Source organism: Ambystoma mexicanum, chromosome 12, assembly GCF_040938575.1.
Source record: "Ambystoma mexicanum isolate Mex_15411 chromosome 12, UKY_AmexF1_1, whole genome shotgun sequence".
Taxonomy (NCBI): domain Eukaryota; kingdom Metazoa; phylum Chordata; class Amphibia; order Caudata; family Ambystomatidae; genus Ambystoma; species Ambystoma mexicanum.
The window spans coordinates 49,008,345-49,031,531 of record NC_090936.1 but is presented as its reverse complement, the minus strand read 5'-3'; the positions used below and the strand labels follow the sequence as shown (position 1 = coordinate 49,031,531).

At 48.6% G+C, this 23,187-nt stretch overlaps 1 protein-coding gene across 4 annotated transcripts in view; it reads right to left on the bottom strand.

The window, feature by feature from the left end:
* ST7 (suppression of tumorigenicity 7) overlaps positions 1 to 22,658 on the bottom strand; it is a 596,792-nt gene extending 574,134 nt beyond the window's left edge. The window contains exon 1 of one of the 4 annotated variants that reach the window (XM_069627934.1): positions 22,163 to 22,658. In XM_069627934.1, coding sequence (XP_069484035.1) covers positions 22,163 to 22,184 — 22 coding nt within the window. In that variant the 5' untranslated portion in view covers positions 22,185 to 22,658. Of the gene's footprint in view, positions 1 to 18,559; positions 18,874 to 22,162 lie in introns of those variants that run through there. The other 3 variants (XM_069627935.1, XM_069627938.1, XM_069627936.1) reach the window with 3 other exon arrangements.
* Between the last annotated feature and the right edge of the window lie 529 nt (positions 22,659 to 23,187).

The following is a 23,187-nucleotide window of genomic DNA, read 5'->3' as shown; positions in this document are numbered from 1 at the left end:
CCGCCCTTGGATCCTGAAAGCGCAACTTGATCCTCTACAGAAAAGCGGAACGAAGATAAACCTGCGCAGCCTCACTGATCAGGAGACCAAAAGGGTTCGGCCCTTGGATCCTGAAAGCGCAACTTGATCCTCTACAGAAAAGCGGAACGAAGATAAACCTGCGCAGCCCCGCTGATCAGGAGACTGAAAGGGTTCGACCCTTGGATCCTGACCGCACCAAATAGACAACAGTAGCAAGCCGTAACCAGGGGGCCAGTATTCTAAGAAACCAAATAGGAACCCCCCAAAACCTAAACTTTGCAATCTACAATCTGGAAACAATGACAATAATTCGCACCAACAAACAACACCCAACTCAACGTCCAAAAACAAGACAAACAGCCAAGACCGCGAGCGCTAACACAACGGACGAAAATTTACTGCAGCTAACACTGGAGCAATCCTTCAAGAAAGTGACATTGTATAAAGAAATTCCAAAGTCCCTGACACAGAATTCACACTCTAAACAGAACTCAGAAGACTTCAGAGAAGGAAACCTCGAATCTGCTAATCTCATTGTGATATCCCCTCGACTATTAGTGGAATCACACAGTACAGTTGAAAATCAGCAACTTACCTCAACCGAGATGAAGAGACCGGACATTAAAACTCAAGCTCAGAATCCAACCACAACAACTGGACAAACCACCATGTCCGTATCATCATTACCGGCTCTTCAACTCGAACCTGAACAGCAACTGATCAATCCTCCAATTGCTCTGAACACAAACCACCAGTCCACAAAACAAGATCCTCCAAACAGGACACAAGACACCCTGACAAATCTTATAACCAGCAATAAAGAACCCATGGAACTTACAAACAAGCAGTTGCAGACACCGACAAAACAGGATCTAACACCGGACAAACAAATCCGAAATCAACAATCCATGGAATCGAAGAAACCACACGAAATAGTCAGCAATCCTCAGGAAATTGCTAACAACCAAGAACCAAAACGCACAGCTCAACATATCGGCGCCAAGCCTACCTCAAACTGCCAACAAATTGAACGAACACAAGACCAAATTACAAAACCAGCAGTCCCAACACCAGAACAACAGAAGCAAAAAGAAAAAGCAAGATTAGCACGACTTGCGTGGCTTAAAACCCACAACTCCGTCAAATCCACTAGCCCAGTGGAACCAACAACATCAAAAACAAGAAACAGACCGGCAAAATTATCACTGGACATCACTGAAATTGAGTCAATCATGACTACTGCAGAAAAAAGAAAAGAAGTATTTGGAGACTTAACGGAAGCAAACCCAATGCAACTAACATCAACACCATGTATCCCCCAGGGCAACCAAAACAAGCTGATGAAAAAAGAACGACAACCAGAATTGGATGAACGTAAAACTGCCCCATCCCGATTCAACTATGACTCGGATGAATCTTACTATACCCCAGATCCAGTAATCAAGAATCAAAAATCAAAAGACCCCCAACAGAAAAACGACAACCACAAACAAGCTGAAGAAGACACACACCCAAGAATCCCAACAACAATGCTAGATTTGCAAAACATGCTCATCGCAACACTTTCCCAGTCGATGATCCCCTTCTTGAAATTACATGAAGATATGAAAGATGCAATAAAAGATCAGGCGACCCTTCTAGCGCTAATTCATTCAAAACAGATACACATCGAACACTTTGTCTCGACAGTGGAATCAAGACTCACAATAGAAGCAGACGAGACACACCGGTGGCAACAAAGACTAGCCGAGATTGCGAGAGGAGACCGACAAGAGAAAACAAAACTTACAGGAGAACTAGTACAGATGCTCAAAGAACACCATCACCAGCAAGCAACCAGACCAAACGATCAACGACTACAAACCCCGCCGTTTCTAAAATCGTCACAATGTCCAATCCAGACACAACTATCTGAAACCACCTCGGACCTCGCCCAACAAGTACCAAAAGAACCGAGTCAAAATATTATTAACAAAAAAACAAAAACCATCACCCCAAGCAACATAACAAAGAACCCAAATGAAAACTTTCAGATTTTCGAAAAAGAAAAAACAACAAATGAAATAAAACCCACCCAACAGAAAAATAACAAAAAACGACAAACGGGCTCTCGAGCGTTTCTACGAAATATAAACCAGAACGCCCAAACTGTTCAACAATCAAAGAAGAAACTATCAGCTGCCAATACACAAAGCATTCAAGTTCATCTAGCCCAGACCAAACCCAAATTAGCGGGACCTATCCTGCCACAATCGCCGATCGATGAGGAACTGCTCAACATGACCACCCACGAAGAACAACCATCAGAAAACAATCAACAGGCTTCGCAATCAATAATCCAGACGAGTTACATAATAATCGATGAATATACCACAATCCTTGATCAACATGCGAAACAAAATCAAGACAATTCTACTGAACTCTCCCTAGAAGAAATTTCGATGCTATCAATGGAAAACATCTCAACATCCACAACCAGAGACGAAGCTTACGACCCCATCTCGTCGATCTCGATAACAACAACACCACAAGACTCCAGTCAACAAACCCAGATGCGACCAACATTTGTTAATCCACTACGACAAAATGAAATATATGAAATCCACATTGAAAATGCAAATAAAAACCTGGAACCGGTAATCCTAAATAGAACAAATCTACTACGCCTCCTTGGCGTAATACCTTGCTTGAATAAACTCACAACAAAAGACCTTGATCTGATAACCTTTAAAGACGATCGAAACTTGGATAAAATCGTCATAGAGCTTTCGGACCCCAATAACCAAGAACTCATCATATCAACACGAAGACAATTGCACAATTTGGGCTTCTCATGCTGGGCCTCAACATCCACAAGAATACCAAGCAAACCAAAATATAAAACAACAGCAAGATACGAAAGAAAAAACAACGACCAAAGGAAACAAAAACAGGCAACTGACGACAGAAACTCAAATCGTGCCTCAGAAGAAGCATACCTAAACAGAAATAACAAACCTAACAGAACAAGTTTTGAAACTCCTTCATCAGACATTGAATCTATAGAAGACTCAATAAGAAGCCAACAACCAGACAAAGATGCCCATGCAATTAGAAGAATCTATGACTTCGAAACCACCTTCTCAGAAACAGAATCTACAGAATACTCAATGAACTCTAACTCATAACAATTAACGAACAATGGATTTACGTGGTCACTGTGCTCATGGAACACCAGAGGAAATCTCCATCTATTTACGGACTCAACCGCTGAGCTAGAGCAATACCAATTCATATGCCTCCAAGAAACCTGGCTCAGCGACCCACCAGCATGTGATGGTTTTATCACACTTCTAAACCCAGCTATCGTACAAAAACAAGGCAGACCCGCTTCAGGCTTACTCACCCTAATCAAGATAAACCCTCACAGCACAGTAATACTTTCCGAAAACATAAACCCTTGGACTCAACTGACCACAATAATATATACAAAAAACCAGCAAAAGCGAGAAGAGAAAGATAACTCAACAATCCTAATCCTAAATCTCTATTGGAACCCATTAGCAATATCAACAGATACGTTCCTAAATGGAGTTTTCATCTCAATCGATGAGGCCACAACTAAACATCCGTCATCGGAAGTAATAATATGTGGCGATCTGAACATCAAACTATACGATCACGGTGGCCTCTTAAAGCACTCAGACCTATCGGCAAACGCAAAGAGATGGATGAAAGAAACCACGATACGCAACCTACTCCTTCTAAGTCAAGGGAACACTTCGAAACCCTATACACCAACATGGAGCAGAGGTTCATCCCATGCTATCATCGATTATATATTCCTATCTGAAAAACTTCACCGATCAGTCACAAACGTGCAGACGATATTAACAGATAGGAGCGACCATAATCAACTTACCGCCCACTCTGAAGCGGCACTGGAAAAAATAGAGCCGGGGCTACCATCTCCTCTATTAGAACTAAACGGAACAACAACAAGACTGAGAATCCCACAAGCATCCTTAGCCTCATTACCGGAAAAATTCCTACACGCAAGTCTGACAAATGCTCTAAAAATTGACTACGAATGGATCCTAATTCCGTTCCGACAAACCAGTAAAAATCGCCCGCAGAAAGACCATCGACATTTCTACAACCAAGAAATTGCCGAAAGGAAAAAAGCCTTAAACCGAACAATAAGACAGATAAAGAAAACCCCAGCTCTCGATATCCCAAACCAGATCAAAACTCTGAAAAACAACCATCGAAACTGGACTAAATCACAAAAAAGCTTCATTCAGCAAGCAGATGCAGAGAACATATTGAAAATCCACAAATCCCACAATACAAAAGAACTCTGGAACTTACTCAATGACAATCAACAAAAACAGCAGAAGCTTACAGCTAATGTAACCCAAGAAAAATGGATAACGCACTTTACTACCATCTATGCATCACGAGAAACAGATCAACAGAACACACAACCCACAACAGACCCAACATGGAAAGTACACGCAGAATTTGAAGATTACATCCTCCTGATTAACAAACTCAACACTTCCAGAGCACCAGGCCCTGATGGACTATCCAATGCCATAATCAAAGAAGATCCTAACGCTTGGGCAACCCTCCTGTGCCACATCACAAAACTGATCAATAAACTGCACAGAATACCAAACTCCTGGAGAACAGCAGTAATCGTACCAATCCACAAACAAGGCCCTAGAGAAGACCCCCAAAACTTCCGACCGATCGCTTTGCTCGATCCGCTAGGAAAATTATTTGCAGCAGTACTTCTAAACCAACTCACCGCGTGGGCCATAAAAAACAATAAATTCTCGACCAGACAAACAGGATTCACGGCCAATGTTGGAACAAACCTCAACCTGATATTACTACAAGCAATCAAACATGAAGCCATCAACTCCAACTCGACAATCTACGCAGCATTTATTGACCTAAAAATGGCTTTTGACGCAATCTCACGCAAAAAACTATGGTCGAAACTTAGAACATGAAACTGTCCATCTGATATCCTAGAACCGATTATCCTGCTGTATTCAAAAACCACGATAAAAGTCAGATTGTCGAGACAAGGAGCTACAACATCTGCCATACCAACAGAAAATGGACTTAAACAAGGCTGTCCTCTCGCAGCGACACTCTACAACTTGTTCACTGCCGATATCGAAGAACATCTAAAATCACATAAAACCAATCCCCCCAAAATCAACTCGATCCCAGTCCCAATCATGGCATACGCTGATGACATTGTGCTACTAGACAAAACACCGACTGGGCTACAAACGACACTAGCAGATCTAAGCCATTACATGAAAAAAAACGAACTAACGATCAACACGGAAAAAATAAAGACAATGACCCTCACCAAACCATCAAAAAAAAGAACAAACCAATATATCTTTACGATCGACAATTCAGAAATAGAAAATGTTACATCGTTCAAATACCTAGGGATCACAATAAACCAGTCAAAATCAGAAGAGCAGTGGATAGACAAAATCGAACAAACATCTCAAACTCTATCAAGACAAGGCTGCCTCCTTCACAGAAAATACGGCAAGTTCTCCTTTAAGCCAATTATCTCCTACTACAGACACAAGTACATTCCGATTCTGACCTACGGTACCGAAGCAATGTTGAACGCTCAGAGAGTCAACTGGACAAAATATGAAGCGACCTTCTGGCGCAAAGTCCTTCGACTCCCGCAAACATTTCCAATGCCAAGAATACGCTACGAACTGGCAACTCAATCAATCGAATCAGTCGTACAATGGAAAAGACTAGACATTTTTCGGAAAATATTGACAGATGGGAAAACTCCAGCAATTCAAATACTGCGACACAAAGAAAACACCTTCAACACGACAATACTGAAAAAATGGAAAGATACAATGAGAAAAGAAATGGATAGTGAAAATATCACAGAAGAACTGCTTACACTTCGTCCACAACACGCAAAAACAAAACTGCTGCACAACGACTGGATAAAGACCATCCAACAAAAAAATACCTACAAACAGAACCTACAATGCACAAAAGATAATAGGAGAATCCACGAACCACCAGCCTACCTGCAAACCTTCCCAGACCAAACCATTCGAGCAACATTTCTAAAAATGTGCCTAAACATTCTTCCTACAAAAGCATACCGATTCACAAAAAGACAGATCAAGCCCGAAGACAACTACTGCAGGTTCTGCAAAGACCAAAAAATCGAGGAAACCATATTCCACCTCGTAATGGAATGCAATGAACTCGCCACACAACGCAAAGAATTCGGTGCATTCTTTCAACTCTCATCGACACAAATGTGTACGCAAGAAAGATGGACCGCTCTCCTAAGCGGCCACAACAACAAGTACACTTACACAATTGCTCTCTTCCTATCTTCTATACTCGAACTAAACAAACAAAAGTTAAAAACCGATTCTAACTCAAGTAAATGATGAAAAAGTTTTCAAATAAACTGCAGCATCAAAAAAAATAAAATAAATAAATAGCCTTCTCTGTTATTTTGACAGCTTCTGGCTGATTTGGTTTTGTTGGAGCCTTTGTTTGAATCTTTGGCTCCGAGGTCGACGTCGACAGAGGAGTCGATGGCGCCGACGAAATAGTGGTCGTCGACGGAGCTGGCTTCGAGGGCGTTGAGGCGCTCTTCGAATACTTACCCTTTGAGGTGTGTCGGGTTTTAGATGGTGTCGGTGACCTCAAACGGTCGACTCGAGAAGTCTTGTTTGCTGGGCGTGCTCAAGGGTTCCCGATCCTTCCTCCTTTGATCACCCAGGCTCGAGGGCGCACGAGTGTCGGAACGGTAACACTCCCGGCCGGCTTCCGAGGAAGGTGCGGACCGAGGCTTAGCCTTTTCAAACACCTCCATCATTTTTATCCTGAATGCTTCCCACTCTTTGGAGGAAGAATGTTTTGTGGGGCATTTCATTTTAGGGATTTGTCTGAGGTGTAAGGGGACCGGTGGCACCTTTTTTTGGACTTTTTCATCAAAGACGAAGACCGATGAGAATCGCTTCGGGACCTAGACCGATGCCTTACACGTTGAGGAGATTTCTCCTCACGGGACCTCGACTCGACACTAGAGGCTTTTCGGTCAGGTTTATAACCTACCTGTAGTTTTCCCTTCCTCTCTCGCAAGGCCTTCCCTCTCATTGCCTGACACTTCGTACAGGCCTCCATGTCGTGGCCTTCACCAAGACACCACAGACAATCCCGGTGCGGGTTCGTGATGGACATTTTCGAAACGCAGGATTTACACTTTTTGAATCCCGATCGCGGGGTTGTAGTCGGGGTCGACGACTAGGACATATCAAATATCTCACAGAACTACTCGGGGAGGCGCGCCGAGTCTCCGAAGCAACACGTACTGCAGTAAAACGGAACTGAGGCCAACGGGCACCGCGCGTGCTTCTTGTATACCCGATGAGGTCACCCTCGACGGAGGCCTTCGAGGGACCATCGACGCATGGTGCCCTCTACCAATAAAACATTTCCAAAGCAGCTAAAGCTGGATGCAATACATCTAAGATGAGGAATACGTTGGAGGACACAATCCATTCAAAGCAATGTTTGCTTCATACACTCATTACATGTAAATTAAAATTGCAGACAGGCCTTGAAGAGCTGCATTCCTTTTTCAGTTCTGCCTGTTCACCCCCATTTTTGATAAGTGGTAGTGTCCGTCTAGGATGCTTTTGATTTGTTCCTGCCCATGTTTGTATCAAAGAGGAACCTTTTAGTAAGTGCACACATTTGTAGGGTTCCGACGTGCACCGTTCCATTCCTAGGCTTCTCCCGCATAGTCTTGGCACTTACTTCGATGACCACCTGACCTTCGGGAAAGCCCTTCAAACCCAACCTTAACCGGTTTTGAATCGACTTGAGGACAGGACAATGTTCACTGACCGACCTATTCTTTATAGCACCAACTGCCAATAATAGCAAACTCTGGTCCCTGAAACTAAACTTCCTCCATAATATATGGTGTTGGCGTTTGGGGGAGGGGGGTCAGTTGTGTCAAATCCCCTCAAGAAATAACAGTTTACGAAAATATGAATCCTTGCTAAATTCTGTTTAAGTATAGTATGCACTATACTGAAACTCCAGTGGAATCATCAATTCTCTAGTGACACACATGAGTTGGGTGACTTTGCATTGGGAGACTTGGATCCGTAATGCCATGCACCAATATAGCTTTCCTTGACTAGTATATCCCACAGTGCAAAAGCAAAAAAATGCAGAACCTCATAACGAGCAACGCAAACGACCATCAAAATAGCTTTCAACCAATTGTTATTTTTCACAAGGATAAAAGGCATGGAGATTACAGATGTGGTAATCAAAGTAGTTAAGAGATATTTCTTTGAAATGGAGCATTATTTGAAAAAGAGTTCAGCATACACCAAAGCTCAAACTTTGCACTTGCACGGGGCATTGGTAAGTAAGAAACAGTTAGATTTGCAATGAAAATGACATGGATTTGGGGTGAAGGTTCTCGACTATAAAGACTTAAACCACTCACAGGATCACACCTCAAATTCTTTTTCTTTAAATGAATACTTTTTTTAAAAAGAAAAAAAAAAGGAAAATCACACTATATCCCAGTTCCTTAGTTTACAAACTCCACCTAAGAGAAATGCGCCTGCTCCAAGTTGACTGGGAGCCAAAAACAAGTACCAGTCCCGTAAAATGGTGCACATCACTATGCGCACACTACATATTTGGCAAAATGCCTCACTGGCTTGTAGTAGCGGCAGAGGAATAGCTGTTTCTAGGCATCTGACAACCCTGGGAACCGGGCGTCGGACAATACAAAAAGGTGCAGCTGGGAGGAAGCGGCAATTGACACAAAGAATAACACCTGTAACTGGACCACGGAGAAAGAAGCAGAGATGAGGGGAGGGGCAGAACGAGAAGTCAAAAGCGGCAACGAGAGGTGTCCAAAAGCTCAGGTATGGGGAATTGCTGACTTGAGAACAGAGCAACGTAGGAGATTACTCTCTCCCAGATTTGAACCCTCCCCCTATATATGTCCCAAACGCAGAGATTGAAGTTCCCTATTTACATGCAGGAAACAGTCCCATAGGAAGGGGCCCCGAGTTTATGAAGAACACACCAAGTGAAACAAAAACCAACGAACAGAGTTAATAAACCGCCATATACAAGTAAAGATGAAAGGCTGTGGTAACGATCATGGAGGAGCAGTACAGATACTGAGAAGTACCAAGACGATTCACAAAGTGTCCGAAGCAGAGAGATCGAGTAAGACGAATTTAGAGAGCAAATTCCAAGTCCAAGAAATAAGCAATCGTAGGGGAAAGCCATTGGGTAAGTCACCTAAATAGCTCTACGATGATCGGTTAAATAACCTGAAAAACAGAAGGGCGTTAACTCAGGGGTCATTAAAGCACTGCTGCAAACTCAGCAATCGAATAATAAAGCTACTCGGCAGATCACAGCCCAAAATCACTCACCAGGACACATTTGGAATGGAGGAGGGTCCGTCACAAAGAGCGATTTACACCTCAAGCTTACTGAACGTAAGAAATCAAAGACAGCACAGTGAATCTTGCTAAATCGATATCAATCTGGATAAGGATGTCCTGGCAATGGAGAAAAGTTTACAAGAAGTTGAAAATCTGCTTTTTGAACAAGCGCAAGAGCAGTCTGAAATATCTAAAAGGCGAAAGGCCTTTGAAACCGACAAACAAAGTATACTATCCAAGCAGGAAGATGCAGAAAACAGATTGCAAGGCAATATTGTCAGGTTCTGGAGTATATCAAAACACGTGAAGGACACGGAGCTAAAAGAATGTTTAACAGCCCTATTCCGAAGTATCCTGGATCTCCCAGAAAATGCTGAACTTATCCCGGATAGAGCACATCAGGTGTACACACCCACCCATTAGCAAAATAGGTCTGATCCCAGACGTTCTGACACAAATACACTTTTCAAACCTCAAGAAAAAGATCATGGCGGTCTCACGTTAAAGATAGGAGTGTTTTCGGATGCCAGTATTGCACTTTATCAATATCTAGCACAAGCTAGCCTAAGAAAGAGGAAAATACTGAGGGCATCAACTGGATGGCTCAGGGGAAATTACATCCGGTACAAATGGGAGCACCCAAACGGATGGCTTTTCCAAATTGAAGGGCAGAGGTACAACATCACGAAAGATGAAGCCATACATCGAATAACCATGTCTGGGGAGATGACCCCGAATGACAGCAACCTGGAAACGAGAAAGAAACGTCCATGGAAGGAAGGAAGGAAGGAAAGTGATGAGCATTTGAGAAATGTTATGCTGCGATGGAGTGACGAAGATAAACTCCTTGAGTTCAAATTAAGTAAAGTTTATGGGGGAGGGAAAGAGTTGGGAAGACTAAAACGAAATGGCTATGTGTTGGTTTCGAATTGGCAAAGTTCAGGATCAGGTTAACCAAAAGCAGAAATGAGGAGATCGTGTTGGGCTAATTAGAAGTTGCAAATTGAATTGAGAGTTGCCAACAAGGGGAATTCATTTCCTAGCAGATCCAAAGGATAAACACCATTGACCATCATTTGCAATGAATATGTACCAATGTTAAGATTACTGTTTGAATGTTAGAAATGTAAATCAGTACGAATGCAGGGTTTAGGTTTTTATTAATGTCATGTTTTTAATTTGATTTAACGGGGAAGGAAGTGGGAGAATCAAGTGGCACCCAGTCTGCGATCAGGCCGGTGATGTCGGTACAGAAGGACAGACACAGATCCCAATGAATGACCTACACTTTAGGACCGTGAATGTACAGTGTCTTAACTCCGCACCCAAGGCACGCTCCATAATGAGAAGACTATGTGAAAAGGAAGCAACACTTGCCTTTTTACAGGAAACGCACTTGCTTGCACAGGACGAAGGCAAGTTTGAAACACAAGACGTATCCTATTCAGTTTTTTGCCTCAAGCAGATCGAATAGAAATAGAGTAGCTATACCAATAAGGCGAGCAATTAATTTTGAGGCGAGACCGGTACTTCCGAGAACCAGAAGGTCGATAGCTTCTTGTTAAAGGGATGCTGAGCAGTCCACGATTTACATTGGTGCTTTATACGAACCAAGTGAAGGCCAGGGTCAATAGTTGACCAAGATCCTTACAGTACAGGGTGACTCGTGAGGGGGAGATAGTTATCAGATTGCAATAGAACGATTTGAATTTTGAATCATTTGTAAATGCCCGAACGAACAATCATGCCGGGGCGCCGACATAGCAATTAAAGAGCCTGCCATTATCCAATTTGATCGTTTATTGCATGCACCCATGCCTGTCCCTCTGCAGTCCCTAACAGAACAGATAGGTTTTCACAGCATTGCTGAACGCGGTGAGCGTTTTAATCTCTCAAATTAATCCAGGGAGCTTGTTCCAAAGTCTTGGTGCATAGTCCCTGAATCTTCGGTCCCCTTTACGCGGATAGTTGGACCGCGGTACCTGAAGCAGATTCTTATCACCTGAACACAACTGCCGGCTTGGAATATATCTCTTGATTTTATCCGATAGATACCTTGGAGCTACTTTGTTCAAGCATTTTAAGTCCAAACAGAGGATTTTAAAATCTAGTCGCTCTCTCACCGTCAGCCAGTGTAAGGATATTCTTAGATTGGAGTTTGGGGCAGATATTGTTAGCCTAAACACCAACCTAACTGCAGGGTTTTGGGTCACTTGCAACCTTTGCAATTGTTAACAAGTGTCCCAACAACCGCTGCTCGGTCCTCGTTTGCTATAAATAGCAACATTTCTCTCAACATTTACAGGGTATAAAAAGGCCGACTGCACCTTTGTGCTAACCTGCGCTCCACATCCCAGGTTGTCTTTCCACACACAACCCAGGTTTTAAATTTTCTTGGCAAAATTCAACTGTGCGCCCAGGAAGCATGGTGACAGTGCCGGCTTAGTATGTTGCAGATGTTATTTTGAGGCAAATAATGCCACCTCAGTCTTACTGGCATTCAACAGCAGCCGATTAGCACACATCCAGGCCTGTACCTCTTGTAAGCACTGTTTCACTATCTCAAAGGACTCCTCTGATCTATCAACTTTCAAGAACACCCGAGTATCATCCGCATATGAATGAAAATTAATGCAGTGTTTCCTCAGGATGTCCATACGAGGTTTAACATGCAAGTTAAAAAGCAGAGGAGAAAGTGAGGACCCCTGTGGAACCTCACACTTCTGTTAAAAGGAATCAGATAGAAAATCTCCAAGCTGGACCCTTTGTTCCCTTCTGGTTAGGAATGACTCAAACCACTGAAGGGCTTGTTCCGAGACCCTTGCCACCCCCCTCAACCATTTCAACAGGATCCCATGATCTACTGTAGCAAATGCGGCAGACAGGTCCAACGGATGACAGTGCGTGATGCAGCCGGAGAGCCATCTTGAAATGGAAGACTTGGACAGGGCCTTCCTATGGTTCACGGGACGAAAGTTCACAAACAGCTGTGAAGTCTTCCGAAAACTCTTTGTGCACGTTACATAGAACTTCAGGGCACGAACAATGTCCAGCGAGTGCAAGGCCCTTTCTGCCTGAGACGAAGGTTTCGGAAAAAAACAGCTAGCAACAAAGGTTTGTTAAGGTGGAATTATGGCAGAACCGTCAGCATGAAGGAGGAGTGCCTACGCAGCACCACCCTCGATTTGTGGAAAGTCAGGCAAGGCTGCTTGCAGGATAGGGCCTGGGCCTGGATCTCACCTACCCTCCTGGCAGAGGTGATGGCCACAAGGAAAGCCTTTTCCCCACAAGAGAACCATTAGTGGGGGCTGATGCAGAGGCTCGGAGGCCCCTCCTACCCCCCCATGAGCCACGCCAGAAGCATGTTAAGTTACCACACCGGGGCAGGAGCCTTCACCAGCGGTAAGATCTGAAAAGTCCTTTGTGAAACTCCTTGATGAGTCAGTGGGACCAAAGTGAAGATCTTCTTGACCTGGTGTAGCAGATCACCACCGCCAGATGTACCTTGATGGAGGCGTGGGCCAGTCAGGCCTTGGACAAGGAAAGCAAGTATGGGAGGATCTCTGGGGACGTGACCCTCAAAAGAGTCAAACTTCTGTGACCAGAACCACGTAGCAAAACGCTTCCACGTGTGACCGTAGCACTTCAGGGTCAACAACGCCCTGGCCTTGGCGAGGGCCTCACTGCAGTCTGCTGGCAACTCATATCCTCCAAACTCCCAGGCTGCAGGTGCCAAGCCATCAGGTTCAGCGATCCTGGGTTGTGAAGCGGGATTGCACCTCCTTCTCTGGTGAGAAGATCCAGAACCACCAGCAGCTTGACTGGAGGTGACGCTGACAGGCTGAGACGGTCCGGGTACCAAATCTGCCTCTGCCAAGCTGGGGTGAGGAGTATCATCCTGCATTGACACTGAGTGTGTTGATGACGAATAACAGGAGAAGGGGTGGAGGGGAAATGCGTACAGAAACAGCCACTCCCACGCGAAGGAGAACAAGTCCCCCAGGCTCCTTGGTTGGTGGAATCTGATGGCAAACTTCTGGTATTTGGAGTTAGCCGCCGTCGCAAACAGATCGATCTGGGGCCTGCCCCACCGGATGAAGATGTGGTCCACCTGATCCTGCCGAAGCTCGCACTCGTGGCAGGACTGCTGTTGCCTGCCAAGGGAGTCTGCAATGGTGTTTGTGACTCCCTCTAGGTGACTATGGATGAGGAACATCACTTGTCTAACAGCCCAGTGCCACAAGTCCTGCGCTTCCTTGGAGAACGCTGGGGATCCAGTGCCCCCCCACACCCCTGTTTCCTGATGTGGTGGTGGTGTTGTCTGGGAAGATCCTCACCATCTTGCCCTTCAGTGACAGAAGGAATGACTTGAGGGCCCATAACACTGCCCGTAGCTCCAGGATTTTGGTATGGAGATTATCCTCCTCCGGCAGCCACAGGCCTCTGGCAAGCAGACGTTTGGTGTGGGCTTCCCAGCCTTCCAGGGAACTGTCCGTGGTGACTGTCTCCTGGTATGGAGGGTTTTGGAATCCCTTTCCCTGGATGATGTTGGAGCACATGCTCCACCATCCTATCGCCCGACCGAACTCGTCGTCAAGAGGGATCTTGTCCCCGAAGCTTCCGGACACCTGTATCCAGCAAGTATCCTGGAACTCCTGAAGAGGTCACATTTGCAACCTGCAGGAGGTAGATGCAGGGCGACATCATGCCGACCAATGACTTGATGACCCGCACCGTGGCTGTCTTCGTCGACGACAGTCGCTGCACCTTCCCTTGAATGGCTGCTACCCTCTACTCCGAGGGCTACTCAAGGCAGGACACCGGATTGAGTCTGGCGCCTAGGCACAGCATGTTCTGTGATGGTGTTGAGCAGGACTTTGGATAGTTGATGAACAATCCCTGTGTCTGACAGCCAACTCCGGCGAGCCGGCCCGAATTAGCCAGTCATCAAGGTAAGGGTATACATGAATGCCCCGTAGACTTGGATGAGCGCCAGGCATTTTGTAAACACTCTGGGGGCCGACTTCAGTCTGAAAAGTAGAACATCGGACTGATTGTGCAGTCCCTGCACTACGACACACAGAAACTTCTGAGGTTTCTTGTGAATGGGGACATGGAAATAGGTGTCCTCCAGGTCCAGCGACATCAAGAAGTCTCCTTCCTCCAGTTGGCCGAGCACATGTTGCAACATGTGCATCTTGAACTTTTTGGACTTCGGGTATTTGTTAACACGTCGCAGGTCCCAGCACCCCTTCTTCTTTCTGACCAGAAAGTATCTGGAATAGACTCTGGAGCCCCAGACCTCTTCGCAACGTGGCCCGTAAATCTTCCAGGAGCTAAGGGATGTGCTGCTCCCGACAAGTAATCCGAGGGATCCGCGGACACCTGCATTGAAACTCCAAGGTGTGTCCCTGGGCGAGAGCATCCAGCGCCCATCTGTCTCTGATCTTCTTTCACTAGCTGACAAACCTCATCAGACGAGCTCCCACCGGGGTGCAGGCGTGGTGCATGACATCCAGGTCTTCTCCTGTGGGCGACGACACTGTCCTCTGCTACCGTAGGCCTCGGAACGGCCTCTGTAGGCTTCCCGAGTCATGGATCAGGAGGGCTGACAGTACGAAGCAGAGAAACATTTGGCAGACCTGCTCGACTTTCCCCTGGAGGAGCGAAAAGGAGAGCGATGCTGCTGGAAAGTACCCAGGGAACCCCCCCTTCATGGCCTGGAGGGACTTGTTTGGGAAGGTCGACAAGTTCTCTGTCGAAGGGCATGTCCAGCACCTTCGCCTGGACCTCCTGCCGGAAATTCGTGGCCTTCCTCCAGCCTTCGCTATGAGAGCAGACACCGTTCCCTACTTGCCGGAACCCTGGGTCTCGCGCGTCCAATGCCACTGTGATGGCGTGATAAGATGCCATTTCCCCTTTCTGGAAGAGAGCGATTGCCTCCATCCTCTTATCGTTGGGGAGGAACTACAGAATAGGCCCCAGCTTGTACCACAGCTCCCAGTCGTACCTGGCTAGGATTGCCAGTGCGTTGGTTGGCTGGATAGTGGACGCTGCAGTGTAAATCACATTCCTTCCCACTGCATCCATCCTCTTCCCCTCTGTGTCCGGAGGGCCCAAAGACGAGGACAGGTTAGCCGACCGTTTGCTCGCGACCACCGATACCACCAAATCCGACGATGATTGCGACCTCATGCACTTGGGTGTGGAGTCCGGCACCCGATACTTGAGCTGTGCAAGGCTTCTTCATGAGGGCCAGACCCTCTTCCTTCACGTCATCCAGAAGGGGCACCACCACGATTGTCCTCCTCTTGGCCTCGTGCCTCTGTTACAAGAAACACTCCTTCCTGGTTTCCTCGGGCTCCAGCTGGAATAGCTCAGAGGCTCTGGAGATCATGGAGTGGAAAGATCCCACCTCATCCGGTGGGGATAACGTATCTCGAGCATTGAAATGCAGAGACCCGCCGTCTGCTGCGACGATATCTTCATAGTCGTCCGTAGTCTTATCAGTCCCAGGGTATGGGTCTGCTAGGGAAGAAGGAGCCCAACGTGAAGGCTGAAATGGGGGTGTTGGGTGATGCTTCCTCTTTGTTGGAGGCTGATCAGGGATCTGGGGGGGGACTAACAGAGCCAGGTCCGAGGGGCACACTCCTCTGGATTTCTGACACAAGGTGTACAGGGTTGAGAAAGAGTCCAGAGACATGTCCCTCGGCTGAGCTGGCGGGATCAGAAAACTAGGCCCTGTGCCGTCGTCACCCTCCTCCTCTTCCACGTACTTGTGGACCGTGTGCAAGGATTCCTGGTCATCGTCGTCTGTGGACGAGACCTCCATGGCTTGGTCCACGGTCTGGGAGGGTTGTTTCTGGGCTTCTTCAAAACCCCCCTGCCTTTCTCACCCTTGCGGAGCTCGAACCGGGGCCTGACAGTTACCCCCACTTCTGGCGTGCCAGCAGACTTTGCCAGAGTTACTGCGGCGGTGTCGCACCTTGAGGGCAGCGAAACCTGCTGTGCTGCGGGGACCAAATTCCCTGGGTCAGCTCCCTTAGCGGTCATGGTAGTAACCGCTGCCAACTCCATACTCGAAGTCTTAGCCTGTGCTGATTGGGCCTGCTTTGGCTATTTGGCCTTCTCCGTCTGCGGCTCATCAGACTTCTCCCTAGTTTACCCGGGGTAGATCGACTGCCGGCTGGAAATGGGAGGCTGTGGGTAATGTCGATCGCACCCTATCCACCTTGGGACCTGCTTCCTTGGTGAACCCAGTGGGCTCAGACTTGCGGTTCTTCGCCTTTTCTTGGGCCACCACGAAGGAGGTGCCCTCAAAGGACTTAGAAGACCATTCCTCAGACCCGCCGGTCCTGGGTGAGGCACGACAATGCTCAGGACAGTGGCCCTGGCGTCAAGCCACGCTGCCAGTCTACTGTGCCTGTCCCTCGTCGTCTTCTTGGAGAACCTGAGGCATATCTTGCCACCTGTATCCCTGCTGTCGGTAGATGGAGAAGAGAGCACAGGGACTACTTTGGAACAAAAATAGAACCTTTTTCCGTTGGAAACACGAAAAAACGTAGAAGTAGCTTGCAGAGCAAACTGCAGGACTCCCAACACGGAAGTGTGCAGTAAAAAAAATCTGAAGATGGTGGCCAGAGGAGGGGCTTAGGCAGAGGACTGCCATTGAATGGGGCAGCATGAGCCAGAGGACAGTGATTGGTTTGAGTAAGTAATACAGTCTGAAAGTGAAACTTTCTTCTTTTATGGAGGATTCCCAGCCTGACTACAGGGAACATTCAAGAGCATGTGAATGCATGACAGAGCCCATGCTGGAGAACTAACGTGTAGGGGCTGCCTCCCCTTGCTTGCCCCTCCAGTTTCCACCCACACGGGTCTACGAACTTATTCGAATTAGTGCTACCAGCGAAGGATTGCCAAAGGAGGGGTTGCTACCATAATCGAAGACCATTCAGAGGAGGAACTTCAGGTAAATGCGTATTTCAAATTGCAGGAATTACTAAGTGCATACAACTGAATTACAAAACAAATCTTTTTTAGAGTACAAATATATTTTACTCAAATAAAAAATATGTTGGAAATTGGTACTCGTTTTTAAGCACTAAAAGATGGTCACTCCCAACTTCAAAAATCAGGGAGTAAAATACTGCCATTTCAAACATGTTTCTTGAACCCTGGACAAATCAGTGACACATGGTATGTGGATTTACACGCCAGTTACCATATCCAACGGAGGTCCAATAGCAGTTGCCAGTGGTAAAAGCACAACAGACTATTTACTAGGAAACCACAATTTGCAAAATGGTCAGGATAACTTTTTTTTTTTACAAAAGATTGCAGGGGAGGGGCGAGTACTGTATCTGACAAGCTAGTGGGAAAGGTGTACACGCAGGGAGTAGCAATTCATCACGAGTGTGGAAGCCATGTGCTCCTCCTATCATATGTGTGGCATGACATGATTACATAGGGGGACAGAGCAGTGGCAAATTGAACATGGATTCAAAAGGCCATCATCACTAACCAATGAAGGTCCCACAAAGGCAATAAAGCCAGAGACGCCGCGATCTGGCACGCGCCGATGACAACGGAGCATCCTAGTGACGAAGCGAATGGCTGCGACTTCAACCACCAGCGAGCAGGTGCTCCCCCGCCAACACTTGCACGTCCACCCATGGGACCTGGGAACAATGGCGCCCAAGAGAGAAATGAATCGCCAATTGCACCCATTTGGAAGCAATTTCATAACTTTAGGTCAAAATTATAGTTTTTTATCGGAATTCTGAAGGTAAATCGACATACATTGGATTATTAGCTCTGTGGAATGGGGCTTCGTGATTTCTAGGGACAACAAGCTAATTATAGGGACACCCGAAATAGCTGCAAAATCAGATGTCGAGGGTTAATTGGCAACCCCAAAGTCCAGACCGCGCCACCCTGCAAAACAAAGGAAAACACGGGGGATCCAGCCCCAAGTGACATGTGCAGGGCTCCCAGATATCAAACCCAGATCCAACACAGTCGGCATGAACACTTACTGCTGCTGAGACTGGTAATGAAGAGGGCGCGCAGCACCCAGGTAAGGCCTCCTCGCCTCTTTTGTTCCCCGCTTGCAAGGCTGAAGCTGCCAGGTAGAGCGCGCCGACTCAAGCATACGCCTGCCTGCTGCAGACCCGGTGGCTCTTATGAGCGCCTGTGTACGCGCTGCTGAGGTTTTTTCCTTCTTTTAATTAGTAATCTGGTAACCATGGGAACCCAAGCAGCCAGCCGTTGTCAGAGCAAACCAGATAGGGCTGTATTTTGGCGACCTGCTTTATCAACGAGAGCTCCACGAGCAGATGAAGCGAGGAATAGGGCGCAAGCCTCCACCAGCGACTCGCGGCGGCGCACAATGAGCTTGCAGGCATCCCACCCAGCTCCCAAGGCAAGAGGCAAGCGCGCATCGTCTCTACGGGGGCAGGCCAGACTCGCAGCATCGATGCCCTCTTTGCTTGTAAAGCAGGACTGGTGCCTCTAGCAACACAACGGGTATTCCATCCAGCCCCAGACTGTTCTGGCACTACAAGGCCAGGGTCAGGACAGGAGTGGGTAGGCGTCTGCCACTCCAAGCCAATGCGATTGGCAAACCCTCCGACTGCAGCCCAAGCTTTCAAGAGGCATCACATCGTGTGTCCATCCCTATGCAGAAAGGCCTCTAGACGAGCAGGTCAGGTCTGCTACATAACTTAAAAATGAAGGATTGACCCTTTGAAGAACGCAAGAAACCAAATAATGTTGCGTTCTCAAGGAACCACCACGGTACACATGCGTGTGGTACCCTTCCCCGCTGCTTCATGTGCAAGGGCGGACAGCCCCTCCCCCCCCAGAAGAGCTATTCCCCCAGCCTAGCTTAGACAGACCAGTGGCAGAGTGCACGTGAAACTGCACCCACACAGTGGGAAGGCTGTGGGCACAACACACCCACTGCCAGCTCTTCCACACACAGCGATCATTGTGGTGCCACTCCATCCACCTGTACGGAAGACAACAATGCACAAGGCATCTTGCCACACACCGAGTGCAAGGGGCGCAAAGAGAAAAGTACAGTTTCGAAAAATTAAGTCAATTGGTTCTATAGCGAGAGAGGCAGAGAGAGAGACAGAGAAAACACACATTGCTCACAAAATGTCTAAATAAAAAAAAGCATCAACATGCATGCCTTCTCCACGACAGCCACGACACAACCCCCTATGCAGAAAGCACATGCAACGGACCCTACGTGTAGACATGGTGCATTTGGGAGTCCAGCTGTAAACCTGGCACTCGCGGGGCAGTCACAGTGTCACACACACACATCAAAGAGATCGGGGGCCAGGAGGGGGCATCATGGAGGGACCGCTGAGGTCAGCCAAAATCACCACTCAAAACTGCCTCTATGAAAGTCACATAAAACCAACACGGGAGGCTTGCCAGAGGCGTGTGCCCCACTTTCGCTTGCCACCTGTTATGATGGCGAGCTTTTTTCTGAAACAACATTGTAAGCTGCCTGGCACCCCCGCCCCGGGGATTACTGCTTCAGCTGTTCCTGCTTACTCCCCCTCTTCCCACCCCCAACCTCATTACCATCCGGGCAACATTAATGACTGGGTTGGCCTCAATAGATCACTGGCAGATGTGAGGCTCTCAAATGACACCAAGTGCTGATGTAGCGACTGCAGAAGGCATGGCACGCAAAGGCATGTATGTGTCTGGGCATTCATGGATCTCAGGAAGACAAGACAGGCAGAGGCGTGTGCATAGGGTGTCGTAAAGGGCAGGGATTCCCCCAGTGCAGAATGCATATATGCGTGCATGTGTGTACACATGCACCCCAGGGATTCCCTCTGAAGAAGCCAGGGCAGGCAGACGCATGTGCATAGGGTGTCGTAAAGGGCAGGGATTCCCCAGTGCAGAATGCGTGTGTGCGTGTGTACACATGCACCCCAAAGATTCCATCTGAAGAAGCAAGGGCTTCTGAAACAATGTGCATAGGATGTCATAAAGGGAAAGGATTCCCCCAGTGCAGAACACATGAACGTGTGTGCGTGCATACACCTTAGGGATTCCCTCTGCAGAAGCAAGGGCAGACAGACGCGTGTGCATAGGGTGTCGTAAAGGGCAGGGATTCCCCCAGTGCAGAATGCATATGTGTGTACACATGCACCCCAGGGATTCCTTCTGAAGAAGCAAGGGCAGGCAGAGGCGTGTGCATAGGGTGTCGTAAAGGGCAGGGATTCCCCCAGTGCAGCACCCCAGAGTTTCCATCTGAAGAAGGGCAGGCAGAGGCGTGTGCATAGGGTTTCGTAAAGGGCAGGGATTCCCCCAGTGCAGAATGCATATGTGTGTGCATGTGTGTACACATGCACCCCAGGGATTCCTTCTGAAGAAGCAAGGGCAGGCAGAGGCATGTGCATAGGGTGTCATAAAGGGCAAGGGTTCCCCCAGTGCAGAATGCATATGTGCGTGCATGTGTGTACACATGCACCCCAGGGATTCCCTCGGAAGAAGCAAGGGCAGGCAGACGCATGTGCATAGGGTGTCGTAAAGGGCAAGAATGCATATGTGCGTGCATGTGTGTACACATGCACCCCAGGGATTCCCTCGGAAGAAGCAAGGGCAGGCAGACGCATGTGCATAGGGTGTCGTAAAGGGCAAGAATGCATATTTGCGTGCATGTGTGTACACATGCACCCCAGGGATTCCCTCGGAAGAAGCAAGGGCAGGTAGAGGCGTGTGCATAGGGTGTCATAAAGGGCAAGGGTTCCCCCAGTGCAGAATACGTGTGTGTACATTCACCCCAGGGATTCCCTCTGAAGAAGCAAGGACAGGCAGAGACATGTGCGCCCAGAGTGTCATATCCCAGAGACCCCCCCCCCTTGCAGCAGGCACAGAGGCATGCACACACATAGCATCATATACGGCTGCGATGCCCCCACGGCATAAAGTAGGCAAAGGAATGTGTCTGTAGATGGGGAGTCGAGTAACTCGCACCTCCTGGGAGCCTTCAACAGAAGACAGGGCAAGCCGGGGCATGTCCAGTGCATCTTACATTCCAGGTATGCCTCAGTGCCAACCGCAGGCAGTGGCAATGATGTCAAGTGCACACGTGTGTCCAGATCATCATGTATCCCAAAGGATCCCCCCGCAGATGGAAAGACAGACAGCGTGTGCACCCAGGTGTAGTAACGTACATGCTGGTGGTGCCCTGTGCAGAAAGCAGGCAGAGGCATGCGTGCCCAGGGTCTCGTACATGCCAGGTAGGCAGAGTGGGAGGTTTGTAGTGCACAGGTGTAATATTCAACACGCATTTGCCCCCTGCAGAAGATAGGGCAGGCCGATCAGGAAGGGGTGCGCCCACAGGGGCATGCTCAATGCTGGATGCTGAGCAGGCAGGAGCCCGAGGGCCCGGTGGCAGGGGGGGGGGCGGGGCATACTCCCCAAGAATACCAGGTGGTGGGCACAGCAGTCAGAGAGGTGTGCGTCTGTGTACAAATTCACCCAGGCTCTCGCAGCCCCCCGCCCCCGCCTCCCCAAAAGCCAGAGGCAGCAATAGGACTGTGGAATGACAACAAACACTGCCCCCACAGAAAGGCGAGGCTGGCAAAGGTGGCGCGCTCACTTACAGGACGATTCAGTGCCGAACATGGCTGGCCTCCGATGCTGGTATGCGGCGGCTCGGGGTGGGGGGGGGCTGCTAAGCCGCCGCGGCGGCGGAGGAGGAGGAGGAGGAGGACGACATGGAGCCGGGATATCCAGCGGCCAGACCCTGCCCTCCCCCCCAGGCAGGGGGGCGGGCAGCCCTCACTCCCTCCCTCCTCCGGGAATGGAAACAAAGCACGGGTAGCTCGGAGCGGGCGTCCCAACGCGAGGCCCGGCCGCCGCTGCCCCCGCCTCCGGATGCCGCAGTGGGCAGCAGCAGCAGCTGTGGCAGCCCGGGGCCGGCCGCTGCGAGACAATAGCGCGGCTTATGCACACGCCACCGCCGCCACCACCGCCGGGCTGACGTCAGGCCCGTGCAGCAGCAGCACCTCCACCGCCACTCACACGCGGGGCGGGGAGCGACCGGCGGGGAGGGCACGCGCGGCCGCCGCTGCTCGCTCGCTCGCTCTCTCTCTCTCTCTCTCCCCTCCCCCCCCAAAGGTGCAAAAAAAGGGGTTCTCCTCCTCCTCCTCACGCACGCAACTGCCCCCAGCCCACCGAAAACACGACGTCTCCCGACACACACGTGGCAGGAGGGGGGAGAGGGCGAAAGCCTGGCTGACACGCGCCGCGAGTATCTCTTTCTGGAGCCTCTGTTTACTGACGTGTTGCTAGACACCTCTTTAGAATTGCACACTTAATGCACCTGTCCCCCTTGTGTGGAATGATAGTACATGCACTAGTTTTGCCCCTCTGCCCCAGCTGAAGCGCCCGTGCCTTTCAGCTGCATCGGGTTCCCCATTCCGCGCACTGGTCACAATGCCACTTTCGGGAGTTTGCGTCATCCTAATCTTCCCACGCCTTATCTCAGCGCGTGGAACACATGGGAGAGTGGCGAAGAGGACGCCGGCCGTGGCTCCTTGTTTACACATCTGCTGTCTGGAGCCACTTTGGATTGGGGGGGGTGGGGGGGGGCGGGGTATTCTCAAAGGGCAACGACTCTTAGGTG